Here is a 27,902-nt window from a genome sequence, read left to right as displayed (position 1 = left end):
GGCCCTCAACCTAGGGAAATCGGAGCCGCCTAGGTCTGGGGGCCTAGGAGCACTGAGGCTGGAGTACCTCCTTGACAGTCCTTCCTAGCACTATCAGCACCTTAATGAAGTCCCTTGAGAAGTGTGGTTCTCAGAGTGATTTCTGGAGAGAGTCCCTACAGCTCAGGTGGCTGGACATACTGAACGCCAGGCCGTGGGTGCCCCAGTGACCCCCATGCGGTTCTCACCATGACTGCTTTCTCCTTTGCTGGCACCCGCAGCGGGGGGCGGGTGGGGCGGGTAGAGCACTCACCTTGGGGGTGGGGTCCCAGAGTCTGGCCCGGGCTCCCTCCGTCCCCATCAGGGCCTCCATGTCCTCAGCTCAGCTGAGGGTCTAGATGGGATGATTTCCCTCTCAGCCTTGATGCTCCTGATCTCTCATGCCCTGCTGTCTTTAATTGGAGAGAGGGGAAAGCAGAGGTGAGGGGGATATAAAAGATACAGGAAACTACAGAGAACAATTAACAAAGCATTGTACACATTTTGTCGTATTTGCCTCAAGTCTTCTGCCCCTGGATTCTAGCACTCCAGTGCTCTAGTGACCCCAGTTTTAACACTCCAGGATTGTAAACCAAGGTGCATACATGTCTTGGCTTGGTACTCCTAATCTTGGGAAGTACAGGCAGGAAGAAGGACTTTGGACTGTCTACAGTAGCTATTCTGTGGGTGAGTTAGTTGGGATGAGAAGGTGATTATGAAGAGATGAAGCTTCCGGCGGTTCTAGAATCCTAGGGTCCTAAAGTCGGAGCAGCTGAGGTTACCCAGTCTAAAGCTGCAAGCCCTGTGCCCCCTGTGCATGGTTCCTCACTGCTGTCGGCAGGCTCATTTTCTTCTCGGCAGCCTCCTCCATTGCTGACTGGCTCTAAGGATGCGAGAGCCCCTTTCTGTGTGTGTATCTCAACCGCTCCCTTGTAACCACCCCGTGGGCCTGCTTTGAGTCCACCACAAACCACACAGGCTCCCTCTGCTCCCAGACCGCTCTTCACGTACAGAAGTTCAGTTGCGTATTTATGTCCTTGCAGATCGTGGCAGTTGGTGCCTCTCTCGGGTGCATTCTGGATCTCCCCAGTGCTTTGTCATTTTTGTCTGCGTCATCTCAGCAGGATGGCGGGCCCCGAGCAGTAGAAGCAAACCTACAGGGCAATGCCAGACCCATTTCTTCTGGATGGTTTCTCAGCCCCAGGTGTATACACCGAGCAGGTAATTCTAGAATTCAGACTCACATTGTATTTGGTATAAGCTAGGCTCATTAGAGGTTCTGATTCTCCAGGCTAATTCGATTGCTGGGGCCCGAGAAAAGAAACCTTCTGTCTGAGCATCTCCGAATAGCACGCAGGGTTTCCCCACCTCCTGAGCTTCCTATAAATTGCTTAAGCATAGCCCCTTTGTCTCTGACCCCATGAGAGTAAAACCCTATAATCTTAAACTGTCCATCAAGTTCAGTTCTTACACTCATTCAGCAAAGATTTACTGACTTTCTTCTATGGGCAGATGCTCCGTAAGGTACTGGGGGACATAGACCAAGCTCTTGCCCTTTGGTTGGCACAAAGACTGGGAAACAGTCTAAACATCACCCAAAGGACACCTGTATCATTTCATAACATGGAATCTCTGTAGGATATGTTCCAGAAAGGGTCTGGGCGTTTGTAATTTTAACAGATACTGCCAAATCTGGCCATGCATTTTAAACATACTTTGCCTATAACACACAAGCAATAAAATACGTACATCTTCCATGCACAGCTCTATTAGTTTCACAGGGTGAACATACCTGTGTACCACCCCCCCACTGCTGTTATCAGTCTTTAGTGTTTCCTGCATTCCAGAGGCTTCTCTTGTGCCTTATTCCTTCATTACTGTCCCCCAAAGGACCCCTCTTCCACTTTTGTCATCCTGCATTAGTTTCACCAGCTTTGAACTACATACGGTGGAAAATGTATCCTTGAAATTATTTCTATATATTTTATTTATTTATTTAAGATTTTATTTATTTATTTGACAGACAGAGATCACAAATAGGCAGAGAGGCAGGCAGAGAGAGAGAGGAGGATGCAGGCTCCCCGCTAAGCAGAGAGCCTGATGCAGGGCTCAATCCCAGGACCCTGGGATCATGACCTGAGGCGAAGGCAGAGGCTTTAACCCACTGAGCCACCCAGGTGCCCCATTTTCTATATATTTTATAGAGTATAGATATGTCCATGTATTTGGAATCGGTGGCCAGTTGGTATGGAGGATTTCTCTGTGGGAGCTCAGCCTGACATCTGGTTGGACTCCTGGCTCTGCACCTGTGTGCTTCTTCATGTCCACTGTCTCAGGTTCCAGGATCCTTTGATTCTCTGACTCTGAAATTCTGTGGTGTCACCAGGTCCTGAATGGGGTGATGGACAGGAGAGCCTGGAAGTGGCCTGGTGTATCCCGAAGCCCATCTAAAACAGACTGAACGCCAGTGTGCTCAACCCTTGTTGAGAGTGGGGTGCAGGAGGGGGCCGAGAGTGAGAACTTGGTGTCCTGGGAATCGTGAATATCTCCTAAGTGTTCTGATTTCCTCATTTTGCTTTCTCTTCAGCCAAATTACTCTTTCATGCCTGTGGTCCCTGGTCTAGTTTTCTTCATGTATGATTTCCTTAGGGGACCCCAGGGAGATGGGATAGAGGTGGGGAAGAAAGACACCGCATCCCATATTGGAGAGGGATGTCTCACTCTCTCTGCTTCTCTTTTTGTTCAGGTCTCTGCTGTGGCATATCTGTGAGACTTGCCCGTGATTTCTTTTCTCTGGGCCTCAGTTTCTCTGGATGTATCAAGAGGTTGTGCCAAATGGTCCCAAAAGGCATTCTGTGGTTTCCTCTCTGAGTCTCCTTGCTCTCTGTTTCTGGGGGTATGAGTCTTTTTCTGGGTGGATCAGACTCCCTGTGACTCAGTTTCTCTCTTGGAGCTCCTCAGTTCTCTCAGATGTCTCCTGGCTTTGTCCCTGCCCCTTTGGTCTCTGAATCCCAGCCTCCCTATCACTTAGTAAGAGTGTCTCTCTCCGCCTTTGTGATCCCATGACAATGGGAGGTAAAAATAGCCCAGGGGCTGTGCTGGTAGAGATAAAAGGGAATTTGCCTTTTGTGTCCTGTGGCCAGGCTGGGGGGGCTGTAACACGTGGAGATTGCTGACATAGCTCTCCTCCGCTGACCTTGACGGTGGCAATAAAAGGGGGTGGCGCAGCTCCCAGCCCTCACCGTAGTGCTGAGGTGGGTGATCAGGGCTGAAGTTGGAACCAAGGGGTGAGGGTCCCCATGGGTGGGCACGAGTCTCTGTATCCGCGGGAAGGATGCTCTGGTGTTTGAGTGTGTGTGTGTATGTTGGGGACTCACCAGGGAGGCTGAGATGGGGACCCCCAGGGAATCGCTGAATATTAGGCCTTTTGGGTTTTGAATCATGTCCCAGTTTGGGGCCCCGGGGCCCTTAGTTCCTCCGTTGCTGCCATCTTCCAGTGCCTGATGCCTTGGACTGCCTTGAACCTCCAAAATTTTTAGTCCCTCGTCCTCCACCTCTCCGTGCCACCACCATGATGGATGTCAGTGAACTTGGGGAGTCTGCCCGGTACCTCCGCCAGAGCTACCAGGACCTGATGAAGGTGCACACTGTCCCATGGGATGGTAAGTGAAGGCAGGAGAGCACAGCCACAGTGTAGCCCTTACGAACTCAGAACGGGAGTGGGGAGGGGTGGTGGCACTGAGCTCAGGGCTGAAGGAGCACTCTGGCATGACCGCTTTAGCCCTGGCCCTTTGCCTCAGAGTCCAGGGTCCTAAGGCTATGTTCTCAGAGACCCTGTGTACATTACGCATGTTTGTGAGCAAGCCTCGGTTTGCTCCTCTGTAAAATGGGACCGTATTCCCTGTCTTCCGGAGCAGCAGGCTGTGGCTGGAGCCTGAGGCCTCCAAGATGAGAGCAACTGTTATGGATGTAGGCTGGTGTCCATAAAACCTGTGCTTTTTTAACCTGAGTTATTTTTAGTGCTTTCTATAGAGCCAAAGACAGGAATAAAGACTACTATTTATGACTTGGTTTGCTCATAGGACAATAATAACAATAGGCAATGTGTCTTATTTTGTGTCAGGCTGAGTGGATGACTTCCCATGCATCATCTCAACAACCTGGGGAGGGGTGGGGACCAGGGCCAAAGCCAGCTTCATGGGCATGCAAGCTCTGCTGCTGAAGGGCCTCCTGCTTGATTTAACACTCTGGAATCACCATCTTGAAATTCGTAATAATTTTTTCAACAAGGGACCTGCATTTTAACACCAGGGCCTGCAAGTTATGTAGCTGGTCCTGACTAAGGCACTTGGCTAGAAGTAGCAGGACAGGGAACAGAATCCGGCTGTCTGCAATCTCAGTCCATGCCTTTAACCACTGTGACATAGGGGTTCCCTGAAGCTTGGGGACCAGCTGGCCAGGTAAGACACGGAATTAGAAGAAGTGGGCTTGAGTTTTCAGCAAAACGGGGGAGGAAGAACCTAGAATTATGTTCCCGATGTTGAGGGCTGCTCCATATGGGACCTCGGGAGATGCCCATAATATTTTGCCTTGGAGGCAACAGACCCAGGAGAAAGGGATTTTCCCAAGGTCGGAGGGTAGATAAGGCAAAAACCGGAATCTGAACCCAAGTGGGTGGTAAGGGACTGTTAACTCAGTCAGGGAAGCCCTCTGAAGAGATCCCGGTAGACTCTCCCTGCTCTACCCTTCCAGGATCCTGGGCGTGGAAGGATCTTCTCTGTCTATTCCCTGCATCCTGGCAGAGGGGCTCATGGGAGGGGCATAGCTCTATTGACATGGCTTGGGAACTGCAGCTGGGCCCCCAGCCCCAGATGTGCCTCAGCCTTCTCAAGCCCCAATGTTCTCCCCCCAACCAGGGAAGAAGAGGGTCTGGGTACCGGATGAACAGGATGCCTACGTGGAGGCCGAGATCAAGTCGGAGGCTACTGGGGGCAGAGTCAATGTGGAGACCAAAGACCAAAAGGTTTGGCTCCCCTCTTTTGGGATTAGCTTCTCTGTCTCCTGGGGTGCAGCACCTTACTAGCTGGAGCTAGCAAACTTAATGAAAGGAGGTGGGGGGTTGCACAGGGGTAAGAGGTTGAGGTTAGTCGGCTCCTGCCGGTCTGCCACCCCGCCCTGTGTTAAGGCCTCCCACGATATGGCCTCCCGGACAGGTGCTGATGGTGCGCGAAGCAGAGCTGCAGCCCATGAACCCGCCCCGCTTCGACTTGTTGGAGGACATGGCCATGATGACGCACCTCAACGAGGCGGCAGTGCTGCACAACCTGCGCCAGCGTTATGCTCGCTGGATGATCTACGTGAGCCATGGTCCGGGCTACGGGAGGGGGGAGTGGGGCCACAGAGGTAGGGGCGGGGCTAGGGGAAGAGCCCTTGCGCTGTGGGGACTGGGCCACGGGGGAAGGGGCGGGGCTAAGGGTGGGACAGGGTGATGTCATGGCCCTGGGGAGGCGGGGCTCCAGGCGGGGGCGGGGCTAAAGGGGGACCGGCTCCTGGAGTGCAGGGGCGGAGCTGGAGCTAGAGGCTTGGCGTGGCAATGTGGAGGTGGGGCCTCGGGCTGCGGGCCGGAGCGAGGGCTGGGGCGGGCACGGACAGCCGCTTGGGGCATGTTGCTGGGGCCAGGGAAGGTTTCTTGAGGGCTGGGGCCGGAGGGTAGGAACTTGGCCTTCAATAACCCACCTTACATTCTCTCCTCAGACGTACTCGGGCCTCTTCTGTGTCACCATCAACCCCTACAAATGGCTCCCGGTGTACACGGCCTCCGTGGTGGCTGCTTACAAGGGAAAGCGCCGCTCGGAGGCCCCACCCCACATATATGCAGTGGCAGATAACGCCTACAATGACATGCTGCGCAGTAAGAGCCGCTTGGACTCCTTTCCCTCACCCAAGACCTCTACCCCCAATCCAGGGAGGCCCCTGTAAAGGACCCCATCCCCTCCACGTGTACTGCTTCCCTTTTGATGCTGCTGGACACTCCCAGCATAGCGTTCTGTCTTTCCAAGTGGGAGCTGGTCACAGTCTGGATGATCCCACTTGGTCCTTCCCTTTTTGGCCCTGGGTGGTGGAGGGCCTGCCCCAGGGCCATGGATATACAGTGTTGCACCTGTGACTGGTTCCCTACCTTGGCTAACTTCTCTATCTCCTACCCTTTCCTCCAGACCGAGAGAACCAGTCCATGCTGATCACGTGAGTGTGGGGCTCTGGGGGTGTGGTGGGAAGTGCTGGCAACCTGGCAAGAGGGGAGTGGAACTAAAATCATTTCCCAGGGTTGATTTCCAAAGCACTTAGGGCAGGCCCTCTACCACCTGGAGCTGGTATCCAAGCTAAATTAGAGCATATTCTCTGTCCCCTTTCTGGGCAGATGCATTATGGGGTGGTGGACAGGGAAGGGATCCCCAAGCACTGGAGTGATCACCAGCCCTGATACTCCCTCCCCACCAGGACCTGGAATTGCTCCTGCCCCCCTTGATCTTTCGAAAATTTTGAAAAATTATGGTTCTGACTCGATGGGAGGGAGGAGATGACTTTCCCTTTCCTCCTTACAGTCTCCTTACCTCTGAATCTTATTTTGATTTTTCATTTGCACCTATGAGAAAGTGGTAGAATTCGTACATGCCAAGTTCATGCCAAGCCAGTATGAACATTGTGTGTGAGTGTGTGTGCATGCAGTCTGGTGGTTAAAAGCAAGACCTGTAAAACCAGAAGGATCTGGGTTCAAGTTCTCACACATCCATTTTGTGCTGGTACCCTTGGGCCCCTGAGTCCCATCAGTAAAACTGAACAATCCTACCTACCTACTATGCAGAGCTATAAGGAGTCAGCCCTGGCACACAGCACAGACATTTACATAACTTCCCTGAGTCCTATTTCCTTACCCATAAAATAGGGGCTGTGATGATGCCTGCTTTACGGGGTTTCTAAGGCGTCAACGAGCCAGTGCAGGTAAAGCTCTTGGCCCAGTGTCTGGCACCGACGTTAGGGCTCAGTAGACAGTGGTATCATCACGTGTGTTCTCATCTCACACAGGTGTTCTGCCCTGACTTGCTTTATAAACCCTTAGCACCTCCGAGGGTTGATCTGTCCCTGGAGGGTCTTGAGTGGGGGGTCCTGAGTTGGGAGCTGGGTGGGGAGAAGTAGAACGTGGCCCTGATTGTGGGGTGGGGTGTTGGGGGGGGGAGGGGAATTTGAGTGGCCAGATGGGCTTTGGTGACTCATGTTTGTGTCGTCTAAGCGGAGAGTCGGGGGCCGGTAAGACGGTTAACACCAAGCGGGTCATTCAGTACTTTGCCATCGTCGCTGCCCTGGGAGACGGGCCGGGCAAGAAGGCCGTAAGACTCGCCCACACGGGCGCTGCTCCCCACTCTCTCCACTGCTTCTCACTGTTTCTCTTTTCTTTTTCTTTCTTTTTGTTTTTTTTTTTCTTTAATTCCTTTTTAGAAAGTTGATCCCCCAGAGCCTCCAGCCCTGCCTGAGCCTCCCACCCTGGTGGCAGACTCTGGCCTGAGCAAGGCTTGACCAAGAGAGAGGCTGTGACCGCCTCTTCCACTCCGTGGGACCCAATTCTGGGCGTGCCTCAGTGGCCCCACCTGTAACACAGAGGGGCAGGACCACAGCTGTTCCTAAACTTTTTATGTAATTTTCCCTTCCCTTCTTATTTTTGAAAGTTTACCAAATAGGCAGCTTTTAACTCCGAGGTGGTGGTTTTCTTGGTTTTCGTGCACCAAAGACAGTTACCTGCTGTCAATCAAAAAGCAGGCTGATGGAGCCTAACCAGAGCCAGGGCCACTTGGCAGTCCCAACAGCCAGGGTCAGGGGGTGGTTTCTCACCCTGTGATTTCTGTATGGATTTTTGAAATTTCTGAAATAATGGGGGACCAATGTTTTGTTTTATTTTTGTTTTCCGGGTATAACATTCATTCTTAGCCTTCAGGGCCAGCTGTTCAGAGCTCTGTGTGTGCTCCTCCACCCCCAAAACGGGCTGCCTTTTCTTTCCAGAAGCCCAAGGCCACCTCCTACTCAGCACCCACTCCTGGTCCTGTTAAGCCTTGCTTTATTCTGGGGCATTTTTCTTTCTTCTTTTTCTTTTCTCTTTTTTTTTTTTTTTTCCCATTTAAAGTTGTTTTTCTTTTTACCTTTTCCTTTTTCCCCTCATTTGATTTTCTTGCTTTTGTTTTTTTTTTTTGTTTTTTCTTTTTATTTTTTTTTTTTGGTGTGGTGGTGGTTGTTTTTGGTGTTTTGTTTTTGCTGTTGACTTTTTGGTGCTCTTTGCTCCTTCCCTTCCCCACCCCGTTTTTGAACCCCCCTACCCCACAGTGTCTCTGAGGATGCTGCAGAAAGTTGGGGCTTGGTCCAGTAACGGAAGGGAGGGCAGGAAGAGGCCAGAGCTGGCAGGGGTGCAGCTGGGAAGGGCGGGGCAGACATGAGCTCTGCAAGGTGGTGTGTGGGGCCGTCAGGCAAGGGAGTTTGTGGGAAGAAAGGCTGGCTCACAGGGTCCATGGATGCTGGAACTTAAAAAGCTTTATCAATCCCCTTCCCTTGGCCCCCAAATTTGATTACATCTGCCATAGAGAGCCCTGTTCAAAAGGCCCCGAATGTGAGTGTGGGGGACGGAGCTCGGAAGGAGGGGTTCTTGCCACTTGCCTCCAGCCTTGGTTCCCCCAGCAGTGTCTTTGGGGGGGATTTTTAAGTCTTGGGCTCCCTGGAGGTGAGTGAGTAGCCAGAGTCCCTTGGCCGCCTGGCACCTGGCATTCCAGAACCCTCCCCTTCCTTCCTCTCCCTTTCTTCCCAGACTGCAGGGAGCCAGGGTGGGGAAGGGAAAGAAGGGGACATGGGCAGAAGACAAGATTGAGGCTGGGAGAGGAAGGGAGGAAGATCCCCTCATTCAGCGGGTCCCTCTAGATGAGAGGTGCGGTGGCTGTGGTGTCGGAGACAGGACGCCTGGGCTCAGTCCCTGCCCTGTCCCTCACTTACTGTGTGGCCCGGAGGTCACTTTCCTGCTCTGAGTCTTAGTTTCCTCATTTGCGACTTAGGGCTAATTATATGCACCTCCAGGGCCATCTTGTCTAATAATCTACGGGCAATTAATTGCGTGATGGGGATGCAGCTCGTCCCAGGACAAAGGAGAAGTGTGAGGAGAGCTCTTACCAAGGGAGGTGAGGGGGGAGAAGGTTCCAGCCAGAAGGGGGCTCCTCTAGCCTCAGAGCACAGGGAATCCTTCCTGAGAAGGGGGCATTTGAGCTGGGCTCTGAAGGGGAGGAGATTTTAGTCAGGAAGCCCTTGGGCTTTTTGGGCAGGGGCTGCTTCTTGGAGTGGAAAATGAAGGGATATGAAAGAGACTAGAAACAGAGCTGGGGGAGGGGAAGGGCTGCAAGCCGGAGACCCTGAGACACAGCCCCTTGCTTCTGGCCGCTGGCCGGGGCCAGGCTCCTTCCCACTTTCTAGCATTTCTCCTTCTAACGGTGCTGACAGGGTTGGGGAGGGGCGTGGGGGTTACATGCTGGGGTGACTAATGTTCACTGTCCCGCTAACCACTGCCGCCCCCTCCCACCAGCCCGCTGAGACTGCATACTTTCTCATGTTGTTTTCTCTCTGCAGCAATTTCCGGCCACAAAGACTGGGGTAAGTATAGGGCCAGGGTCGGTGGGGCAGGCAGTGATAATGAGGCCCCAGGGACCCCCCTTACTCCCCCCCCCCGACCCAAGGGATTGTCCAGTTTGGGCCGAACCCCAGCACCGTTGGGCCCCATGGTCTCCCATTCAGGGACACCGGGGCTGACAGACCCCTCACACTGCTGTCACCAGGGCACCCTCGAGGATCAAATCATCGAGGCTAACCCTGCCATGGAGGCTTTTGGCAATGCCAAGACCCTGCGGAATGACAACTCATCCCGCTTTGTGAGTGGCCACGGCGGGGGAGGGGGTGGGGTTGGCAGCAGGGAGATGGGGGTGGTGGGAGCTTTCAGCAGCCAGTGCCCAGCAGATGGCTGGGTCCCGGCTGAGCCTGCCCCTCTGCCCGCAGGGCAAGTTCATCCGTATTCACTTCGGCCCCTCTGGGAAGCTGGCATCCGCCGATATTGACAGCTGTGAGTCTCGGGGAGGGTGGGAGAGGGTGGCGAAGGGGGCGGAGGCCTGGGTCTTTCCGCTCAGACTGAGCAGCCATCCTCAAGTCCTGGTGCTCCCACCTGTTCCAGGCACTTCTCTCCATCCCCTGGCCACTGCCCAGTCCTACCCACCTCACTCTCACCTGGATCGTTCCACCAGCTTCTGTAAGGTCTCCCAGCCTCCACTCCTTGCTTGATCATCCAGCCAGAGTGATCCTGTCTCAGATGCTGATCTGATCACATCATATTTCTGCTTAAAATCCTTTTCCAGATTCCATTACCTTAAGATAGAGACCCAGTTCTTCACTGGGCCAGTCAGGATCCTTGTGATTGGGTCCTTACCCCACCTCAGTTCTTTCTCTGGCCTCCAGTAGGGCAGGTCTGTACCCTCGACCTGCTCCAGTCTCATGTACACACAGAGTCCCTGTCCTTCTGGAAGCCTCCACTCCCGCCTCTTAGGGGGTTGTTGCCCCTCCCACCTGACCCGCCCCGCTACTGGGACACCAGGTCCCTGGCTGCAGCAAGGCCCTGCACTGACCATTCCCCACCATGGGATTCATGGCCAGACCCCGACGGATGAGCCACAGGCACATGATGACCAAGGAACATCGTCATTTACTCCTTGACCGACCCCTTTGCAGACACGTGGGAGCTTAGCTCCACGCGTCACTGACACACCAGCTCTGCTCTGAAGGGAAGGAGCGTGGTCTGTGGATGAAGGAACGAAGCACAGATGAAAGACAAACATAGATAACCCCCACCCCCGACCCCTGTCAGACACACAGACCTATAGATGCACATTCCCACGCTGACACCCTTCAGTATCTGCAGGCTTGTGTGTGGACACAGCGCCTCTCGACTCACCCTTGACCCTCACTGGTACCTCCTCGCTGCCCCCCTCAGCTCTGCCGGGGTGTCCCAGTCTGGGGAGAAACGGGATGGTAGGCCGGTGCCCCTCTTTCTCCTAGATCTCCTGGAGAAGTCGCGAGTGATCTTCCAGCTGCCCGGGGAGCGAGGCTACCACGTCTACTACCAGATCCTCTCTGGGAAGAAGCCAGAGCTACAGGGTGAGAGGCAGGGGTGGATAGAGCGGGTGTCAGAGCCCACGAGGCAGCGTGGGACTGCCTTCCCCTCCCCCAAACTCCTTGGCTGGGACTTCTGGTTATTGTTGAGTTCTCTCCTTCTCGTACTGGGAAACGGGCCCTTGGGTGTCATCACCCTGGTTGTCCCTTCTGCTATCCTGGGACTGCAGAGGCTTTGTCTAGCACCAAGGGGGGAGCAGTGGCTCCGTCTCGGCCCAGCTTCCCTTTCTTACAAACCCCAAAAGGGCAGAGTGTGGTCCTCCCAGTGTCCTAGCACGCCATGTGGAGCTAGGCCTGGGCTCATTCCTCAGAGAAGCATGAAGAAAGCAAAGCCATGGGCATGGGGGAGGGGGTGAGAAACTCAGCCACACAGAAGTCCTGGGAGGGCCCCAGAGTCTCCTGCCAGGGTGGCCCCCAGGACCTTTCATGCGGGGATGTGGGGGAGGAGACTAGCTGAGTGAACACGACCAAACCCCCAATGCTCCTCCCCGGGCCCCCCAGATATGCTGCTTCTGTCTATGAACCCCTACGACTACCACTTCTGCAGCCAGGGTGTCATCACTGTGGACAATATGGATGATGGGGAAGAGCTCATGGCCACTGACGTATGTCTGGGGTGGAGGGGGGCAGAGCGGGGGGCTGGGTGGAGATCGGGGCAGTCCCGGCGCCCTTCACTTGGTGGGCCCAGGCCTTCTCTGATCCTTCTGTCCCCTGCTATAGCACGCCATGGACATCCTGGGCTTCAGTGTGGATGAGAAGTGCGCCTGCTACAAGATCGTGGGGGCCCTCCTGCACTTTGGCAACATGAAGTTCAAGCAGAAACAGCGGGAGGAGCAGGCCGAGGCTGACGGCACTGAGAGTGAGGGATCCTGACTTGGCCATCAGCCTTGACCCTGATCCCCGTGTCTTATCCATGACCATCAACCCTAACCCTTGTCCACAACATTTGGCCTCAGTTTTACCTGGCCCTGGTTGTAACCCCTGACTTCTCAAGTCCCGACCCTCACCCTCCCGAGCCATACGGTTTGCCTGGCCCGAACTCCACCTCTCCCAACCCCAGGCAGAGGCTGGTAGAGCACCCAGGTGCCCATGTTCTTGGCCGCCTCCTTCTTAACCCACCTGTGTGCCCTGCCAGGTGCTGACAAGGCTGCCTACCTGATGGGGGTCAGCAGTGGGGACCTCCTCAAGGGCCTTCTGCACCCCCGAGTGCGTGTAGGGAATGAGTATGTGACCAAGGGCCAGAGTGTGGAGCAGGTGAGTGGCTCACAGGCCAGGGTACCCCTGGGGATGGCTGGGGCAGGACTCCCTTCCTGTCGGGTCCCAGCCCAGTCTGTACACACGTCCAGGTGGTGTTTGCTGTGGGGGCGCTGGCCAAGGCCACCTACGACCGGCTGTTCCGCTGGCTGGTATCGCGGATCAACCAGACCCTGGACACCAAGCTGCCCCGGCAGTTCTTCATTGGGGTCCTGGACATCGCGGGCTTCGAGATCTTTGAGGTGCGCGCAGGGGCCCTGGGCTCTGTTTCCTGCAGGGCGGGGCACCCCGGGTGGGTGGGGGTAAAGTCGCACGCACCCTGTCCTCTGCGGGTCCCCATGCCCGTCCACTGAGCCCAGCGCCGCCCCCCGCAGTTCAACAGCTTCGAGCAGCTGTGCATCAACTTCACCAACGAGAAGCTGCAGCAGTTCTTCAACCAGCACATGTTCGTGCTGGAGCAGGAGGAGTACAAGCGCGAGGGCATCGACTGGGTCTTCATCGACTTTGGCTTGGACCTGCAGCCCTGCATTGACCTCATCGAGAAGGTGGGGCGCAGGGCAAGGGGGTGTGGGTGTGGGGAGTGAGCGGGAACAAAGGCCCACAGGCTGGTGAGCGAGCGTGGGCAAGCCTACACGTGCATGCGTGTGCGTCTGCGCAGTGATGTGAGCTTGTGTGTGGGGGCGCGGCTGTGACGTGTCTCCGTGTGTGTGTGTGTGTGCACGTGCGCATGCGCATGTGTGAATGGCAATGTGCGTCACCGTGAGGTTTGCTGGAGGCAGTGTGAGTGTGTGTTGGTGAACACGTGTGAGGGTTCACCCAGCACCGCTGACCATGGTCCCGTGGGCACACACAGCTCTGCAGTTCCCGAGGAAATCCTGTGGGGTTCGGGGGGGTGGTAGGGTCTGTTCACTTCTTTTTTTTTTTTTTTTTTTTTTTAAAGATTTTATTTATTTGACAGAGAGAGATCACAAGTAGGCAGAGAGGCAGGCAGAGAGAGAGGAGGAAGCAGGCTCCCTGCTGAGCAGAGAGCCCAATGTGGGACTCCATCCCAGGACCCTGAGACTATGACCTGAGCCAAAGGCAGAGGCTTAACCCACTGAGCCCTGGTGCCCCGGGTCTGTCCACTTCTTCATTGGATTGGTTACACCTATTTCCCCATTGTACGAAGACCCGAAGAAAGAAAAATCAAAGAAAATTTGAAAGATCAGAAGTAAAGGGGGGAAGAAAACGTTTCCCCCTAATCCTCTACCTCGTATAGCCTGTAGCTGGCACCTGGGTAAGCCTCCTCCAAACCCGTTATCCTGGGCGCACGTTTTCTTTTATAGACACGCACTCATTTCTCATCTTACTTTTTCTCTGAAAATGCATTTTGAACATTGAATGTTGTTGAAAACCCCACAAGAGTTCGTGCAGCAGGTGGTTTTTATGCGTTTCTGTGATCTCCTGCTTTGGCATATTTAGGGGGTCAGCAGTGTTTTTGCTTGAAATATTCATTCCCCACTTTGCAGGTTAGGAAATTGAGGCCCAATGCCCCCCCTCCCCCCCGCTAGTAAGTGAGGAAGCCAAAATTCCAACTGCTTTTTTTAAAATGGTGCTGTGTGTGTGTGAGAGAGAGTGTGTGCGCGACAGAGAGAGAGAGACCACAGGTGTCAGGAGGAGACCACAGACGTCGGGAGGTGAATGGCAACAGTTTGAGTTTGTGCAGCTGTGAGTGAAGAGGACAGCCCAGAGTGTGACTCGTGCCCAGGGGGCTGGCAGCCAAGCCACCAACTCCTCTTTTAGAAGACGGGACTCCTGGGCACCTGTGTGATTTCTGTCCCTCCCAATAGGTGGTTGGGGCATCTGGGAAGGTTTCCAGAAGGAAGGGCTCTAGGATATGGGGATGTGGCCCAGCCAGGATGGGCTGGCCTGATGGCAGCCCTTCAAGCTTATTCCCTGTCCGCAGCCACTGGGCATCCTGTCCATCCTGGAGGAGGAATGCATGTTCCCCAAGGCCTCAGATGCCAGCTTCCGGGCTAAGCTCTACGATAATCATGCGGGGAAGTCACCCAATTTCCAGCAGCCACGGCCTGACAAAAAGCGCAAATACCAGGCCCACTTTGAGGTGGTCCACTATGCGGGCGTGGTAGGTGCCTGCTGGAATCCCAACGCTTGACTGCCCTCCTCCCTTCTCTCGGCTCTCTGTCCCTCACCCAACGCTGCCTTTGCTCAGCACCTGTCCGCTCTCTGCCAGGTGCCTTACAGCATCGTGGGCTGGCTGGAGAAAAACAAGGACCCACTGAATGAGACGGTGGTCCCTATCTTCCAAAAGTCGCAAAACAAGCTCTTGGCTACCCTCTATGAGAATTACGCAGGCTCCTGCTCCAGTGAGTACAGAGGGCCAAGATCTTCATCCTGTAGGATACTCACAGAGTGGCGTCCCCTAGAGTGACTGGCCCCCTGTCTCTCCTAGCCGAGCCCCCCAAGTCTGGGGTGAAAGAGAAGCGTAAGAAGGCAGCATCTTTCCAGACGGTGTCCCAGCTGCACAAGGTGAGGCCCAGGGTGGGCCCCGTGCAGGTCCTCCCCTGCCATCATTCACCCCCGTCCCTGGTCCCTGCTCGGTCCCCTGCACCCTGGGCGGGCGGCCGTTAAGACTTGCAGTGATGTTTAACTCCTCTCCACGTGAACATCACAGCAAGTCTGTGCTGCTTCCCGTCCCCACGCTGCCTGGGCAGGGAGCCGCGGGGTCTGTGGGAGGGAAGGGAATTGGGTGGGGTCGGGGTGTGAAGGCTTCGGTGACAGTGACAGGGACCCGGTCAAGCAGAAGAGGGAAGAGGGTCACAAGGATCGGAGTGAAAGGACTGATGCGCAGCGGCATGCTTAGATGCCGGCTCACCAGTCCTTAGCGGGCTGATCCGCTGTGGTTTCCAATTCTGCTTCTTGCCCCTCTTGTGCCTTCTCCCCTCTCCCACCGCCAGGAGAATCTCAACAAGCTGATGACCAACCTGCGGGCCACACAGCCCCACTTTGTCCGTTGCATTGTCCCCAATGAGAACAAGACCCCAGGTAGTCTCCCCAGGGCTGGGTTTGTGGGGTGGGACCATTGGAGGGAGGGGACAGGGCCGACCTGAGAAGCTGGGTCTTCCCTCTTCTTGGGGCCCACACGGTCCTGAAGAAAGCCCTTCTGTGGGCCGGTGGTCTTTCTCTGGGACATGAAGATGTGTCCGTTGACTTCTAACCTCTCCCTTGAACCCCCACCACGTCCAGGGGTCATGGATGCCTTCTTGGTGCTACACCAGCTGCGCTGCAACGGGGTTCTGGAGGGGATCCGGATCTGTCGCCAGGGCTTCCCCAACAGGCTGCTCTATGCGGACTTCCGGCAGCGGTGGGTGTCTCCCTGCCGCCACCCCCACCCCCAGGTCCTACACAGCTCCCTTCCCCTTTGCTCTCCTCCAGGTGGAGGCAGCAGCCCGAGGGCACGGGAAGGGCGTACACTTAGAGCCAAAGGGATCAAGGTCCGAGGACTGAGATTCCAGGCACTGAGGGGGACACCAGGGACACCGGGACCGAGGAGGGGGTTGGACAGACCTCTCAGGGCAGGTGGTGGCGGCTGAGACAGCAGCAGGCTGGGGGAGTAGCCAGCAGGCTTGCCTTGTGTGTTTGCGGCACAGCCAGTGGCCAGTGGGCTGTGTTGGTGGGTTGAATAGGGAATAAGAAGGAGGAGGATCCCAGGTTTGGGGCCAAGCCACTGGGGACTTGGTGGTTTACTGAGAGACCAAGACAGGGTTTTTTGATATTTTGGGGGATGGAGGGTAGGGCTTGAAACATCTTCAGCAGATACCTGAGGGGAGATGTTGAAGGGGGGTCAGGCAGAGCCGGGTGTGGATTTGGGGATTGAGTGAGGGTCCCCAGAGACTAGACTTTATGTAAAGCCAGTGAGCACTCTTAGTTCCCCTTGGTTTTGAAAGTTTGAGTTTGTTAGGCTCTAGGTGTGCATAGTTCCCTCCCTGTCCTGAAGTCCCCAGGGTCACGACATACCCACGTGTGTTGACATGAAGACGGTGGGCACGCTCACATGCGTGCTGTCTCGTGTGTGCACACTGTCAGCCGCCCAGGCCTCCACCCTTATTTTGTGAGTTTGTTAGTCCTCAGACAGAAAGTCTGCACCATGATTTCTCTTTTCTTTTAATTAAGATTTTTTTTAAGAGCAGCTTTAGATTCACAGCAACGTGGAGGGGAAGGTACTGAGATTTCCCATATACCTGTGCCCCCCACATGCACAGCCTCCCCCACGATCAGCATCCCTCACCGGAGTGGGACCTCTGTCACAGTGGATGTTCACATCGGGGTTTGCGCATGGTGTTGGGACACCGCGTGGGTTCAGGTGTATAATGACGTGTGGCGTCACTCATTTTGTTAGGGCTACAAAATATCCCATAGCCTAGTGAGACGCGCTTTGTTCCTCAGTGTCCTTGGGAGGGAGCTTTCATGGTTCTCTGGCCTTCACAGCGTGGCCACAGCCACCGTGAACCCTTGCTCTAGAATCCTCTCCCTCAAATGTTCCTTCAGCTTTGATACACTGTACCATATCACCTTTGTTGTATTTTTTTGCCTTCTATTTTAAAAAATTTTTAAATTTTTATGTATTTGACAGAGAGAGACACAGAGAGGGAACACAAGCAGGAGGAATGGGAGAGGGAGAAGCAGGCTTCCTGCAGGGAGCCCATTGCGGGGCTCTATCCCAGGACACTGGGATCATGACCTGAGCTGAAGACAGACGCTTAACCGACTGAGCCACCCAGGAGCCCCTATTTTTGCCTTCTAAAAAAAAAAAAAAGAATTATAAAAAATTATAAGTTAAAATATTATGAAAGTGCTGCATGCCCATTGTAAATACAGTTTCTTAACAAATGTAAAGAAAAAATGCATTTAAACGCAGCCCAAGCTTTTTAAGCAGCACATGCTCAGGCCCCCGGGCCGCCACGCTGCCCACCAGCTGGTTCGGTGGGGCAGTCTGCAGCCTCCTCCCTGGCCCAGCGATGATTGTCCCTCCCTCCCCTGCCCCGCCCCCTCCTCACCAGCTCTTCCCTGCTCCCCCAGGTACCGTATCCTGAACCCCGGTGCCATCCCAGATGACACCTTCATGGACAGCAGGAAGGCCACAGAGAAGCTCCTGGGCTCCCTGGACATTGACCACACACAGTACCAGTTTGGCCACACCAAGGTCGGGGCACCCAGGATGGAGGGTGGTCACAGGGGATGGACAACACGCAGGCGCTTGGGGTTCCACCTGGTGCCTCCCCCTACCCCCAGGTGTTCTTCAAAGCTGGGCTTCTCGGGGTCCTGGAGGAGCTTCGTGACCAGCGTCTGGCTAAGGTTCTGACGCTGCTGCAGGCCCGGAGCCGGGGCCGCCTCATGCGCCTGGAGTACCAGCGCCTGCTGGGCGGCAGGTGTGCGGGGGTGGGGGGGAGGCGGGCAAGAGCTGGCTGGGGAGGGGGTGGAACCCCCAGGCTCTCCATGGTGCGTGCCAGTATGTCGCGTGGGTCAGCTTAGTTGGCCCCTGGGGCTAGTTGGGTGGCTCTGAGGGGCAGGTTCTGTGTTGTGCTCCTCAATTGTCCGTCTCCATTTCTTCACCTCAAAAATTGGGGTAAGAGCACCTTTCCCTGCGCTGCAGGCTACCGGGAGTGTGGCCCAGACAGGTAATAATGACAACTGGTGTTTTTCAACACTCTAGAAGTGCCAGTCCCAGGCAGAGGCTTTATTTGCATAATCTTGGTTAAGGTGTGTGACAGTCCCCTGAGGTGGGTGCTGTGATGATCTCCAGCCCCAGGAGGGCCACCATATGAGGCGGAGACCCCAACACAGCTGGTCGGCAGGGGGGCAGGGCGACTAACGTGGGGTGAGAGCCCTGTGTAGTCCGACCCCAGAGCCCAGAGCATAGCAGGACCCACTCCTAGTGTCTTCAGGACACTTGCAAGGGCCACTGGGATAGTTAGGGCTTGTGAACCCCTGCCCTGTAGGCAGCCCCGTTGGTCCCTGGACCTCTTTGTCCAGCTCACCTAGAAAGCAGAGGCATCAGACCAACCTACAGGGCTGCCGGGAAGGTGAAGGGAGATCACCCTGAGAGCGTGTAGTGCCGAGCCTCGCCCAGGGCCCCAGACCATCCGGGGTGTCACTGGGAGGGCAGCACTGAGCCTCCCGGCCCCCTGTGGCTTCCCTCCCCCCTCCAGGGACGCCCTGTTCACCATCCAGTGGAATATCCGTGCCTTCAACGCTGTCAAGAACTGGTCCTGGATGAAGCTCTTCTTCAAGATGAAGCCGCTGCTGCGCTCAGCGCAGGCCGAGGAGGAGCTGGCCGCCCTGCGGGCCGAGCTGCGGGGGCTCCGCGGGGCTCTGGCTGCTGCCGAGGCCAAGCGCCAGGAGCTGGAGGAGACCCACGTCAGTGTCACCCAGGAGAAGAATGACCTGGCCCTGCAGCTGCAGGCAGTGAGTGGGGGAAGGGAAGGGGAGTTTCCCTTGGTGACCCGTGCCCCCCCACCCCCGGCACCCCAGAAAACAGACTGCTTTGAGGAAACACCACCCCGCCATGCTCCCTCCCTCTGGGCCGGGGTGGACCTGGTGTGCCCCAGGTGCTCAGGATCTGGATCTTTCTTCCCAGTCCCAGATGTGCCGTGACAGGAGGCCTGTGGGCTCATGTCCGTGCTTGGCTTCCCCACCCTCCGAGTCCGTCTGTCCACACGTCCTGATGCTCCCACCTCCCGCTGCCTGGGCTTCCTGCTAAACCCGCAGTTGAGCCCCATCTCCCCAGCCCACCCTCCTTTGCCCTCCTGGAGACACACCTCTGCTCCCTTCCCCTGGGACCCCAGGTGGCAAGTAACAGTAATAGCCAGAGGGCAGGGATCAAGGGTCTGGAATCTTTCCAAGTCCAAAGAGGCATTCGTTCCTTCCCCGAACACTGAGTGTCCCCTGTGCACCAGCCCCCATGGTAGCTCTGGTGACACGTTGGTGGGAGGACAGGGTGTGGTCACCAGACTCACCTGCTGGTGCGGAGACTGTCAGGCAGCCAGGTGGTGAGGAGCCGGCGAGGTGGGAGAGAGGAGCCCAGCCGAGCCGGGGCACTGCTGCCCGTCCTCCCGGAATGCCTCAGCCCGGAACTTCTCTCCTCGAGCCTGTTCGGGTGTCACTCTGGGTTGCCCCCTGCCTGTCTGATGCTCCCCTCTGGATGCTTCTGCTTCAGCTCCTGCCTCTCTTCCTGAGCCCTCATTCCATCACACCTGAGCCCCTTCAGGGCCCCGAGCAGGTGGTTTAGGAGCATTCCTGGTCCCCAGAGCCCAGCTGAGCATGGGGGTCAGGACTTGGCGTGGACATGAGAAGTTTCTTCAGGGCCCAGCCTGGTCTCCCTTGGCTGATTTAGCCGGCCCTGGCTCTGCCCCATTCCCCACGTCCCTCTCCAGGAGCAAGAAAACTTGGCGGACGCAGAGGAGCGCTGCCACCTGCTGATCAAGTCCAAGGTGCAGCTGGAGGCGAAGGTGAAGGAGCTGAGCGAGAGGCTGGAGGACGAGGAGGAGGTGAACGCCGACCTGGCCGCCCGCCGGCGCAAGCTGGAAGACGAGTGCACAGAGCTCAAAAAGGACATTGATGACCTGGAGCTGACATTGGCCAAGGCCGAGAAGGAGAAGCAAGCCACGGAGAACAAGGTGTGGGCCCGGCCGGCCGTGGGGCCAGGCAGCTGCTGCTCTCCCTCCGGGCTCTAGGACACCCCTGCTGGGTGGCCGAGGGCGGGTCCCCTCCTCTCTGTGGGCTTCAGTTTGCTCATCTGTCAAATGGGGTCAAGAACAGCATTTACCTGGTTGGGTGGTTGAGGAGTCAGCGTGAGTAGCTCCCGCGGGCGCTCAGCGCGGGGCCTAGGCGCTCAGCAGCTGCTAGCACCAGGCATCCGCCCAGGACCGTGGCCTCTCGAGGGCAGGAGGCCCATTGCCCAGCTCTGCGTGCCCCGCCTGCCACTGCGTGCCTTCTGCCATCAGGCCCTCCCACAGCCCCACACAGTTCGTGGGAGCGGGAGCGTGGACGCTTTTACACAGGGAGGGAGGCAGGCGCGGGGTCGGGTGCCTGCCCGGGTGCTCACAGCGGGGCGCGAGGGAGCCAGGACCGCCCAGACCCCCTGTTACAGTGAAGGAAACTGGCGTCTACTGAGAACTGAGGCTGAGTGGACTGACTTGCCCAAGGCCCCCTAGCTGGAAGAGCCGGTCACTGTGACCTGGAGGGTGGCTTCTCGGACCAGAGTGTGGGGGGGCGTCCTCATGGTGACCCCACCACTGGCACAGGTGAAGAACCTGACGGAAGAGATGGCAGCCCTGGACGAGTCGGTGGCCCGACTCACCAAGGAGAAGAAGGCGTTGCAGGAGGCCCACCAGCAGGCCCTGGGCGACCTGCAGGCCGAGGAGGACCGTGTGAGCGCTCTGGCCAAGGCCAAGCTCCGGCTGGAGCAGCAAGTGGAAGATGTGAGTCCTGGTCCCAGCAGAGGCCAGCAGGGGTTGGGGGCGTGGCAGCTGGGCCTGGCAGCTGAACCTGCCCCCCCCCGACCCCCCAGTTGGAGTGCTCCCTGGAGCAAGAGAAGAAGCTGCGCATGGACACAGAGCGGGCGAGGCGCAAGCTCGAGGGTGACCTCAAACTGACGCAGGAGTCAGTGACGGACGCCGCCCAGGACAAGCAGCAGCTGGAGGAGAAGCTCAAGAAGTAGGCATGCGGTGGGCAGCCGACCTGAGCCCCTGGCCAGCAGGCGGCATTGCTGCAGAAGTTGAGCGTGGAGGACTGAGATGGGGGTCGCTAGTGTGCAGGCAGAGTGTCCTGCCTTCCTTGGACCAAGGGCCCAGGCCAGGCTCAGGGCTGGGGGGGTTGAGAGGGACCATGGGGTGGGGGCGGTCCCTTAGGGCTGGGTGCCTCGGGCGGGGAGCTGGGAGACTGGACGGCGGGGCACCTCCAGGCTGGTCAGTGGCAGTCCGGCCCTGGCCTGGCTCACGCTGCACACCACCCCCAGGAAGGACTCAGAGCTGAGTCAGCTGAACCTGAGGGTAGAGGACGAGCAGCTCCTCGGGGCACAGCTACAGAAGAAGATCAAGGAACTGCAGGTGTGTGGGGCACAGGGTGGGGTGTGGGTAGGGCCAGGACTAGTGTGCTCGGAGGAGGTGCCAGCTGCTGTGTGCCTGTCCCCAGGCTCGGGCGGAGGAGCTGGAAGAGGAGCTGGAGGCGGAGCGGGCGGCCCGGGCCCGAGTGGAGAAGCAGCGGGCAGAGGCGGCCCGGGAGCTGGAGGAGCTGAGCGAGCGGCTGGAGGAGGCCGGCGGGGCGTCGGCGGGGCAGCGGGAGGGGTGCCGCAAGCGCGAGGCCGAGCTGGGCCGGCTGCGGCGGGAACTGGAGGAGGCGGCTCTGCGGCACGAGGCCACGGTGGCTGCCCTGCGCCGCAAGCAGGCCGAGAGCGCTGCCGAGCTGGGCGAGCAGGTGGACAGTCTGCAGCGCGTGCGGCAGAAGCTGGAAAAGGAGAAGAGCGAGCTGCGCATGGAGGTGGATGATCTGGGCGCCAATGTGGAGACTCTGGCCCGCAGCAAGGTGTCTGCCCCCTTACTGACCCTCCTGAGCTCGGATCCCACACCCATCTCTAGGCCTGACCCTGTACCTGAACCTGACCCCTGACCTATTCACCTGTCATTCAGCCCCAACCCCACACCTGTCCTGACCTCAAACCTTGACTCCTACTAAACTCTGTGCCCTGACTAGGTCATTTTTGACCTAGCATCTAATTTTAACATCTTGGTCCCTGATCTCTATCCTGACTGTTCCTCTCCTGAACCCCAGCATCCAACCTTGGCCCTTGACCTTTGTACCACCAGTCCTGACAGCTGACCTCTGACCAGTCTGCAGCTGACTTCAGGCTCCAGTATCCTAACCTCACCCTGGCCCTCTCACTTCTGACACCTATCTTTTAAAAAACGGTCCAGCAGTAGAATCTCTTGACATTGAACTTGGGGCTCTGCTCTCCCGTTGTTTCCTGAGCCCACATCTAGCCTTTTAGTTCACAACCCCAGTGTCCCATCCTCTGGCTGGCAGCCCCAGCCACTGCCTTGTGATTGACAAACTTGTTCTGACTCCTGACCCTGATCCCAGGCCAGCGCAGAGAAGCTGTGCCGCACCTATGAGGATCAGCTGAGTGAGGCCAAGATCAAGGTGGAGGAGCTGCAGCGGCAGCTGGCAGATGCAAGCACTCAGCGTGGGCGGCTGCAGACTGAGAGCGGTGAGGCCAGGGGCTCAGCTGGGCCACCCGGGGGCCTTGGTGCCACGCCTCGAGGGCCTGCCTGACCTGCTGGCTCACCCCTTGGCCTGCAGGGGAGCTGAGCCGCCTGCTTGAGGAGAAGGAGTCTCTGATTAGTCAGCTGAGCCGGGGCAAGGCCTCGGCCACCCAGAGCCTGGAGGAACTGCGGAGGCAGCTGGAGGAGGAGAGCAAGGTGGTCTGGCCGCTGGCCGCCCCAGAGTGGGCAGGGTAGGCCTGGGGCCGCTGGCCCAGTCCCATGCTGAAGTTCCTGCGGTCCCTGCAGGCCAAGAGTGCGCTGGCCCATGCCGTACAGGCTTTGCGGCACGACTGTGACCTCTTGCGGGAGCAGCATGAGGAGGAAGTAGAGGCCCAGGCCGAGCTGCAGCGGCTGCTGTCCAAGGCCAATGCTGAGGTGGCCCAGTGGAGGAGCAAGTACGAGGCAGATGCCATCCAGAGGACCGAGGAGTTGGAGGAGGCCAAGTGAGTGCCTTACTCACCGGGCCGTCACCGTGTAGGGGTGGTGTCCAAGCCTCCGAGCCATCAGGGGGCGAGGGGAGACGGGGCACTGTTGAGCCGCCTCCCACTGTCTGCTTCCATGGCCTAGAAAGAAGCTGGCCCTGCGGCTGCAGGAAGCAGAGGAGGGAGTGGAGGCTGCTCACGCCAAGTGCTCCTCCCTGGAGAAGGCCAAGCTGCGACTGCAGACGGAGTCAGAGGACGTGACCCTAGAGCTGGAACGGGCCACCTCAGCGGCGGCCGCGCTGGACAAGAAGCAGCGGCATTTGGAGCGGGCGCTGGAGGAGCGGCGGCGGCAGGAGGAGGAGATGCAGCGGGAGCTGGAGGCTGCCCAGAGGGAGGCCCGCAGCCTGGGCACTGAGCTCTTCCGGCTGCGACACAGCCACGAGGAGGCGCTCGAGGCCCTGGAGACGCTTAAGCGGGAGAACAAGAACCTGCAGGGTATGCTCCACCCCAGGGTCAGAGAAGTGCCGTGGGGTCAGCAGGAGGCCCTTGGAGTCATTGAGGGTACCCTGGCGGGGTCCCCCTGGAGTTACGAGTGAATGAAATGACCTGGGTTAGAGCAGAAGGCATGGGGGCGGCCCTTCAGTGTCCTGTTTCCTCTGCAGAGGAGATCAGTGACCTCACAGACCAGGTCAGCCTTAGCGGGAAGAGCATCCAGGAACTGGAGAAAGCAAAAAAGGCTCTGGAAGGGGAGAAGAGTGAGCTCCAGGCCGCACTGGAGGAGGCTGAGGTCAGGGGCTGACCACAGGGCCGGGGTGGGCACCGCCCTGCTCCTGGGCCTCTGCTCTCCGGTAACACGCTTGTGGCCCCTGTGCCCATACTGCCTGCTCTGCGCTCCAGGGAGCCCTGGAGCTGGAGGAGACCAAGACTCTGAGGATCCAGCTGGAGCTGTCCCAGGTCAAGGCTGAGGTGGACCGGAAACTGGCTGAGAAGGATGAGGAATGCACTAACTTGAGGTAGGGGGCCTAGAGTCATCCCTGCCCACCCAACCTGCGTGCCACCTCCCATCCACTCCTCTGGAGGCTGCCATTCCTCCAGTCCTGGCCACCTGCGGGCAGGAGAAAGGCAGGCAGGCAGAGTTTGCCAGGCTTACCCCTGCCCTAGAGCTCTGTCAAGGTCAGGACCATCGTCCTCAGTCTAGAGGTGAACTTCAGAGACTAAAAGACTTGCTCAGGGCTACAAGGTGCAGGTAGAGCCAGGATTCAGCCCCATCTGTCTGGAGCCTTGGTTTTGCCTGTGAACTTGCTCTGAGGGATAACAGGCAGTCGCAAGAGGCTTGAAACCCGGGAGGGACAATTCATTTGTTCCCACAATGGGTTTGCGTGTGCGGCATTCCTTGGGCGCAAGAGCTGGTCCAGTGCCTGTGCCCACCCCCTTCTCCTGTGCCCACTCTCCTCCTCTCTTTCCACAGGCGGAACCACCAGCGGGCCGTGGAGTCCCTGCAGGCCTCCCTGGATGCAGAGACAAGGGCCCGCAACGAGGCGCTGCGGCTCAAGAAGAAGATGGAGGGTGACCTCAACGACCTCGAGCTGCAGCTGGGCCATGCCACCCGCCAGGCCATGGAGGCGCAGGCAGCCACGCGGCTGCTGCAGGCCCAGCTCAAGGAGGAACAGGCGGGGAGAGACGAGGAGCAGCGTCTGGCGGCAGAGCTCCGAGAGCAGGCGCAGGCTCTGGAGCGGCGGGCTGCGCTGCTGGCCGCGGAGCTGGAGGAGCTGCGGGCCGCGCTGGAGCAGGGCGAGCGCAGCCGACGACTGGCGGAGCAGGAGCTGCTCGAGGCCACCGAGCGCCTTAATCTCCTACACTCACAGGTGGGGACAGGAGGGGCCCAGGGAGGCTTAGGGCGCCAGCCAGCAGGCCCTCCCGCCCTGAGGCTCTGCTTCTCCCTCCTCAGAACACAGGCCTCCTGAACCAGAAGAAGAAGCTAGAAGTGGATCTGACCCAGCTGAGCGGGGAGGTGGAGGAGGCCGCCCAGGAGAGGCGGGAAGCCGAGGAGAAGGCCAAAAAGGCCATCACCGATGTGAGGCTGGGCTGGGGCCATGGGAGGCCCGGATCGGAGCTCCAAAGGACTTTCGCCTGCTGACCATGTCCTCCCCCGCACCCCATTCCACCGACAGGCGGCCATGATGGCTGAGGAGCTGAAAAAGGAGCAGGACACGAGTGCACACCTGGAAAGGATGAAGAAGACGCTGGAGCAGACGGTGCGGGAGCTCCAGGCCCGGCTTGAGGAGGCCGAGCAAGCTGCTCTCCGTGGCGGGAAGAAGCAGGTGCAGAAGCTGGAGGCCAAGGTTCGTGTGGCCCTTTCAGTCCTTTCCCTGGCAGGGCGGGCCAGCCCGATGGCAGGCTCCGGGCAGCAGGCCCATCCCTGGATCTGCTTGCAGGTGCGGGAGCTGGAGGCCGAGCTGGATGCAGAGCAGAAGAAGCACGCCGAGGCCCTCAAAGGGGTGCGGAAACACGAGCGCCGGGTCAAGGAGCTCGCGTACCAGGTGGGTGACCAGGTCTGCCTTGGTAGCGGGGGGACCCTGGAGCTGGCCAGGTCTGGCCAAGACCTGAGTTGCTTTTGCCTGCCCAGGCTGAGGAGGACAGGAAGAACCTGGCTCGCATGCAGGACCTGGTGGACAAGCTGCAGAGCAAGGTCAAGAGCTACAAACGCCAGTTCGAGGAGGCGGTGAGCGCACAGGAGTCGGGCCCCCCGGGGCCCTTCAGCTGGGAACTCCCCCTCAGTGCAGCCAGAGGGCAGCAGCGGCCCAGGCTCCCAAGGGTTGGCTTTGTGTGTCTGTGTTGGTTTTGTGTGTGGGCAGGGACCCCAGCGTCCCTGGGGGAAGAAGGAAAATTTCTTCTCAGCTTGGGCTACAGACAGGACTTAACTCTGTCTCCCAGAGGACCCCATGTGCTTTCCCCTTCTGCGGGCCTCTGGAAGCAGTGCTGCCCCCTACCTCCTGGCTTCCCACCTACTGGTCATGGGGGAGGAGGGGAGCACGGAGTGGTGGAGCAGCTGAGGGCCAGAGGCCAGCCCTCTCTGGGGATGGGTCAGACGGGACTGATCCCCTCTCCCAGTTACCAAAGGGTGACCAGGCCTGCCTGTGCCCCTGCCCCCAGGAACAGCAGGCCAGTACCAACCTGGCCAAGTACCGCAAGGCCCAGCATGAGCTGGACGACGCAGAGGAGCGGGCAGACATGGCAGAAACCCAGGCGAACAAGCTGCGGGCACGGACCCGGGATGCCCTAGGGCCCAAGGTGAGGGGCTGCACGGGGCACCCCCTGCCCTCTGCCTGGGGCCGGGGCGCGTGGTGGTGCTCACGCAGCCACTCCTTTCTCCCCAGCACAAGGAGTGACGCCAGAGTCTCTGGGCTCTGAAGACGCTGCCTGCCCGCACCCTCTCCTGCTGCCTCTTCTTCCCAGTCTGCCCCAAGCCCTGCTGGACCCTGAGTAAATGCCAGTCTGCAGCCCTAGCTGGGGCCTTCTCCTCCTCTGAGGTTCAGGAGAAGAAAGGAACACACGGTCCCTGGACAAAAGTCAGGTCCACATCAGTCATTTAAAATAAAGTTCTTTAATAGTCTCCACTTAATCGTTTTATTTGTTGTTAATAAATTGGCAACACAAGGAGGGGCCGAGGGTGTGCTCCTAGCCAGGCTCCTATGTGTGCGGGCTCAGGCAGGAGACGCTGCCCCTAGGAAGGGCACAGGTACCCTGTGCCCCAAGGGATGGAAGAAAAAGGCCCCCACTTCTAGGGGAGCCCCCCTGGGATGAACACAGCGGCCAGTGAGCAAACAGAACCAGAGGAACTAAAGGAAAACAAGGGAGGGAGGGACAGAGGGGCAGGTGTGGGGGAAGGCGGCGTCCTCTGTAGCCCCCACCCCTGCCCAGGGGGCTCAGAAGCCTTTGCCTGGGTCCAAAGGCCGGAGCAAGCTTGGCTCACAGATTGGAGGAGGGTGCCCGTACCTCCCTCCCCACCCCAGGACTGACAGCCAAGAGACTGGGCAAAAGCTCAGACAGAGCTATTTTTAAAAGTTCCTCTACCTCTGGGTGGGCCAGGGCCCCAGGTTTCTGAAGGAAGGGTGGGCATCCTGTCCCTGTCCTTATCATGGGGAGCTTGAGGGAACCGAGGTTCCCCCAATGACCTGGGGCTCTACGACCCAAGGGCCAGGGGCTTCTAGATGCTTCTTCCCACCAAGCCTGTACCTGAAGACTTGGGGCAGGCAGAGTAGCGGGGAGGCAGGGGGGAGGGGGGGATGCAGCCAGGGCACGGCGTGTGGCACACATCCCCACGCTCACCCGCACGGGCCCTGGCCCAGCAGCCTCCCGAGGCCTGGCCCAAGGTCACTCCTCGGTGAAGTCCCTGTCTATGTCCATGTAGGGCTCCTCAATGTAGCTGACAAGGGCAGAGGGCGACTGGCGGTCTGGGTTCAACAGGATGGACACGGTCTCCTTCCAGTAGGAGAAGCTGATGCAGGAGCTCTGGGCAGAGAGAGAGGGGCAGAGGACCCGGGTGGAACCCAGCACCATGCGGAGCGCCTTGGTAAGGGGACAAGGAGCTGCCCACCCCACGGCCCAGGCGGGGGCCACGCCCCACCTGCTGGGGCTCGGGGGCACTCAC

At 58.0% G+C, this 27,902-nt stretch overlaps 2 protein-coding genes across 6 annotated transcripts in view; one reads left to right on the top strand and one right to left on the bottom strand.

Annotated features, from left to right (window-relative positions):
- Positions 1-1,034: 1,034 nt before the first annotated feature.
- Positions 1,035-26,868, top strand: MYH7B (myosin heavy chain 7B). 5 transcript variants are annotated; one of them, XM_032350873.1, is made up of 42 exons: positions 1,035-1,239; positions 3,516-3,680; positions 4,935-5,041; positions 5,232-5,375; positions 5,773-5,929; positions 6,234-6,261; positions 7,307-7,403; positions 9,670-9,693; positions 9,876-9,968; positions 10,093-10,156; positions 11,143-11,241; positions 11,758-11,861; positions 11,977-12,115; positions 12,392-12,510; positions 12,603-12,752; positions 12,885-13,055; positions 14,456-14,635; positions 14,744-14,876; positions 14,963-15,039; positions 15,468-15,555; positions 15,757-15,874; positions 17,590-17,713; positions 17,803-17,939; positions 18,720-18,975; positions 19,944-20,186; positions 20,814-20,990; positions 21,080-21,225; positions 21,527-21,617; positions 21,703-22,092; positions 22,648-22,774; positions 22,867-22,985; positions 23,076-23,272; positions 23,397-23,746; positions 23,914-24,038; positions 24,149-24,264; positions 24,720-25,116; positions 25,200-25,325; positions 25,423-25,593; positions 25,687-25,791; positions 25,878-25,973; positions 26,405-26,542; positions 26,629-26,868. In XM_032350873.1, the coding sequence occupies exons 1-42, from the start codon at positions 1,050-1,052 to the stop codon at positions 26,638-26,640; spliced, it is 6,090 nt and encodes a 2,029-aa protein (XP_032206764.1). In that variant the 5' UTR covers positions 1,035-1,049; the 3' UTR covers positions 26,641-26,868. The 5 variants fall into 5 exon arrangements, with proteins under 5 accessions (XP_032206764.1, XP_032206765.1, XP_032206767.1 ...); XM_032350874.1 differs by lacking the exons at positions 1,035-1,239; positions 3,516-3,680; positions 4,935-5,041; positions 5,232-5,375 and adding an exon at positions 5,530-5,619; XM_032350876.1 differs by lacking the exons at positions 1,035-1,239; positions 3,516-3,680; positions 4,935-5,041; positions 5,232-5,375 and adding an exon at positions 5,661-5,679.
- TRPC4AP (transient receptor potential cation channel subfamily C member 4 associated protein) overlaps positions 26,840-27,902 on the bottom strand; it is a 71,206-nt gene continuing 70,143 nt past the window's right edge. Inside the window, exon 19 of the mRNA XM_032350879.1 lies at positions 26,840-27,763. Within this exon, the coding sequence (XP_032206770.1) occupies positions 27,626-27,763 (138 nt within the window). The 3' untranslated portion in view covers positions 26,840-27,625. The remainder of the gene's footprint in view (positions 27,764-27,902) is intronic.

Source organism: Mustela erminea, chromosome 7 (assembly GCF_009829155.1).
Source record: "Mustela erminea isolate mMusErm1 chromosome 7, mMusErm1.Pri, whole genome shotgun sequence".
NCBI classification, from domain to species: Eukaryota; Metazoa; Chordata; class Mammalia; order Carnivora; family Mustelidae; genus Mustela; species Mustela erminea.
This window is presented reverse-complemented; position numbering and strand designations above follow the sequence as displayed.

Coding starts and splice junctions, on each gene's coding strand:
- MYH7B (XM_032350873.1), top strand. CDS start 1,050: ATGTCCTTGCAGATCGTGGCAGTTGGTGCCTCTCTCGGGTGCATTCTG. Junction 1,240..3,515: donor CAGGTGTATACACCGAGCAG/GTAATTCTAGAA, acceptor GCCATCTTCCAG/TGCCTGATGCCTTGGACTGC. Junction 5,042..5,231: donor TGGAGACCAAAGACCAAAAG/GTTTGGCTCCCC, acceptor CCTCCCGGACAG/GTGCTGATGGTGCGCGAAGC.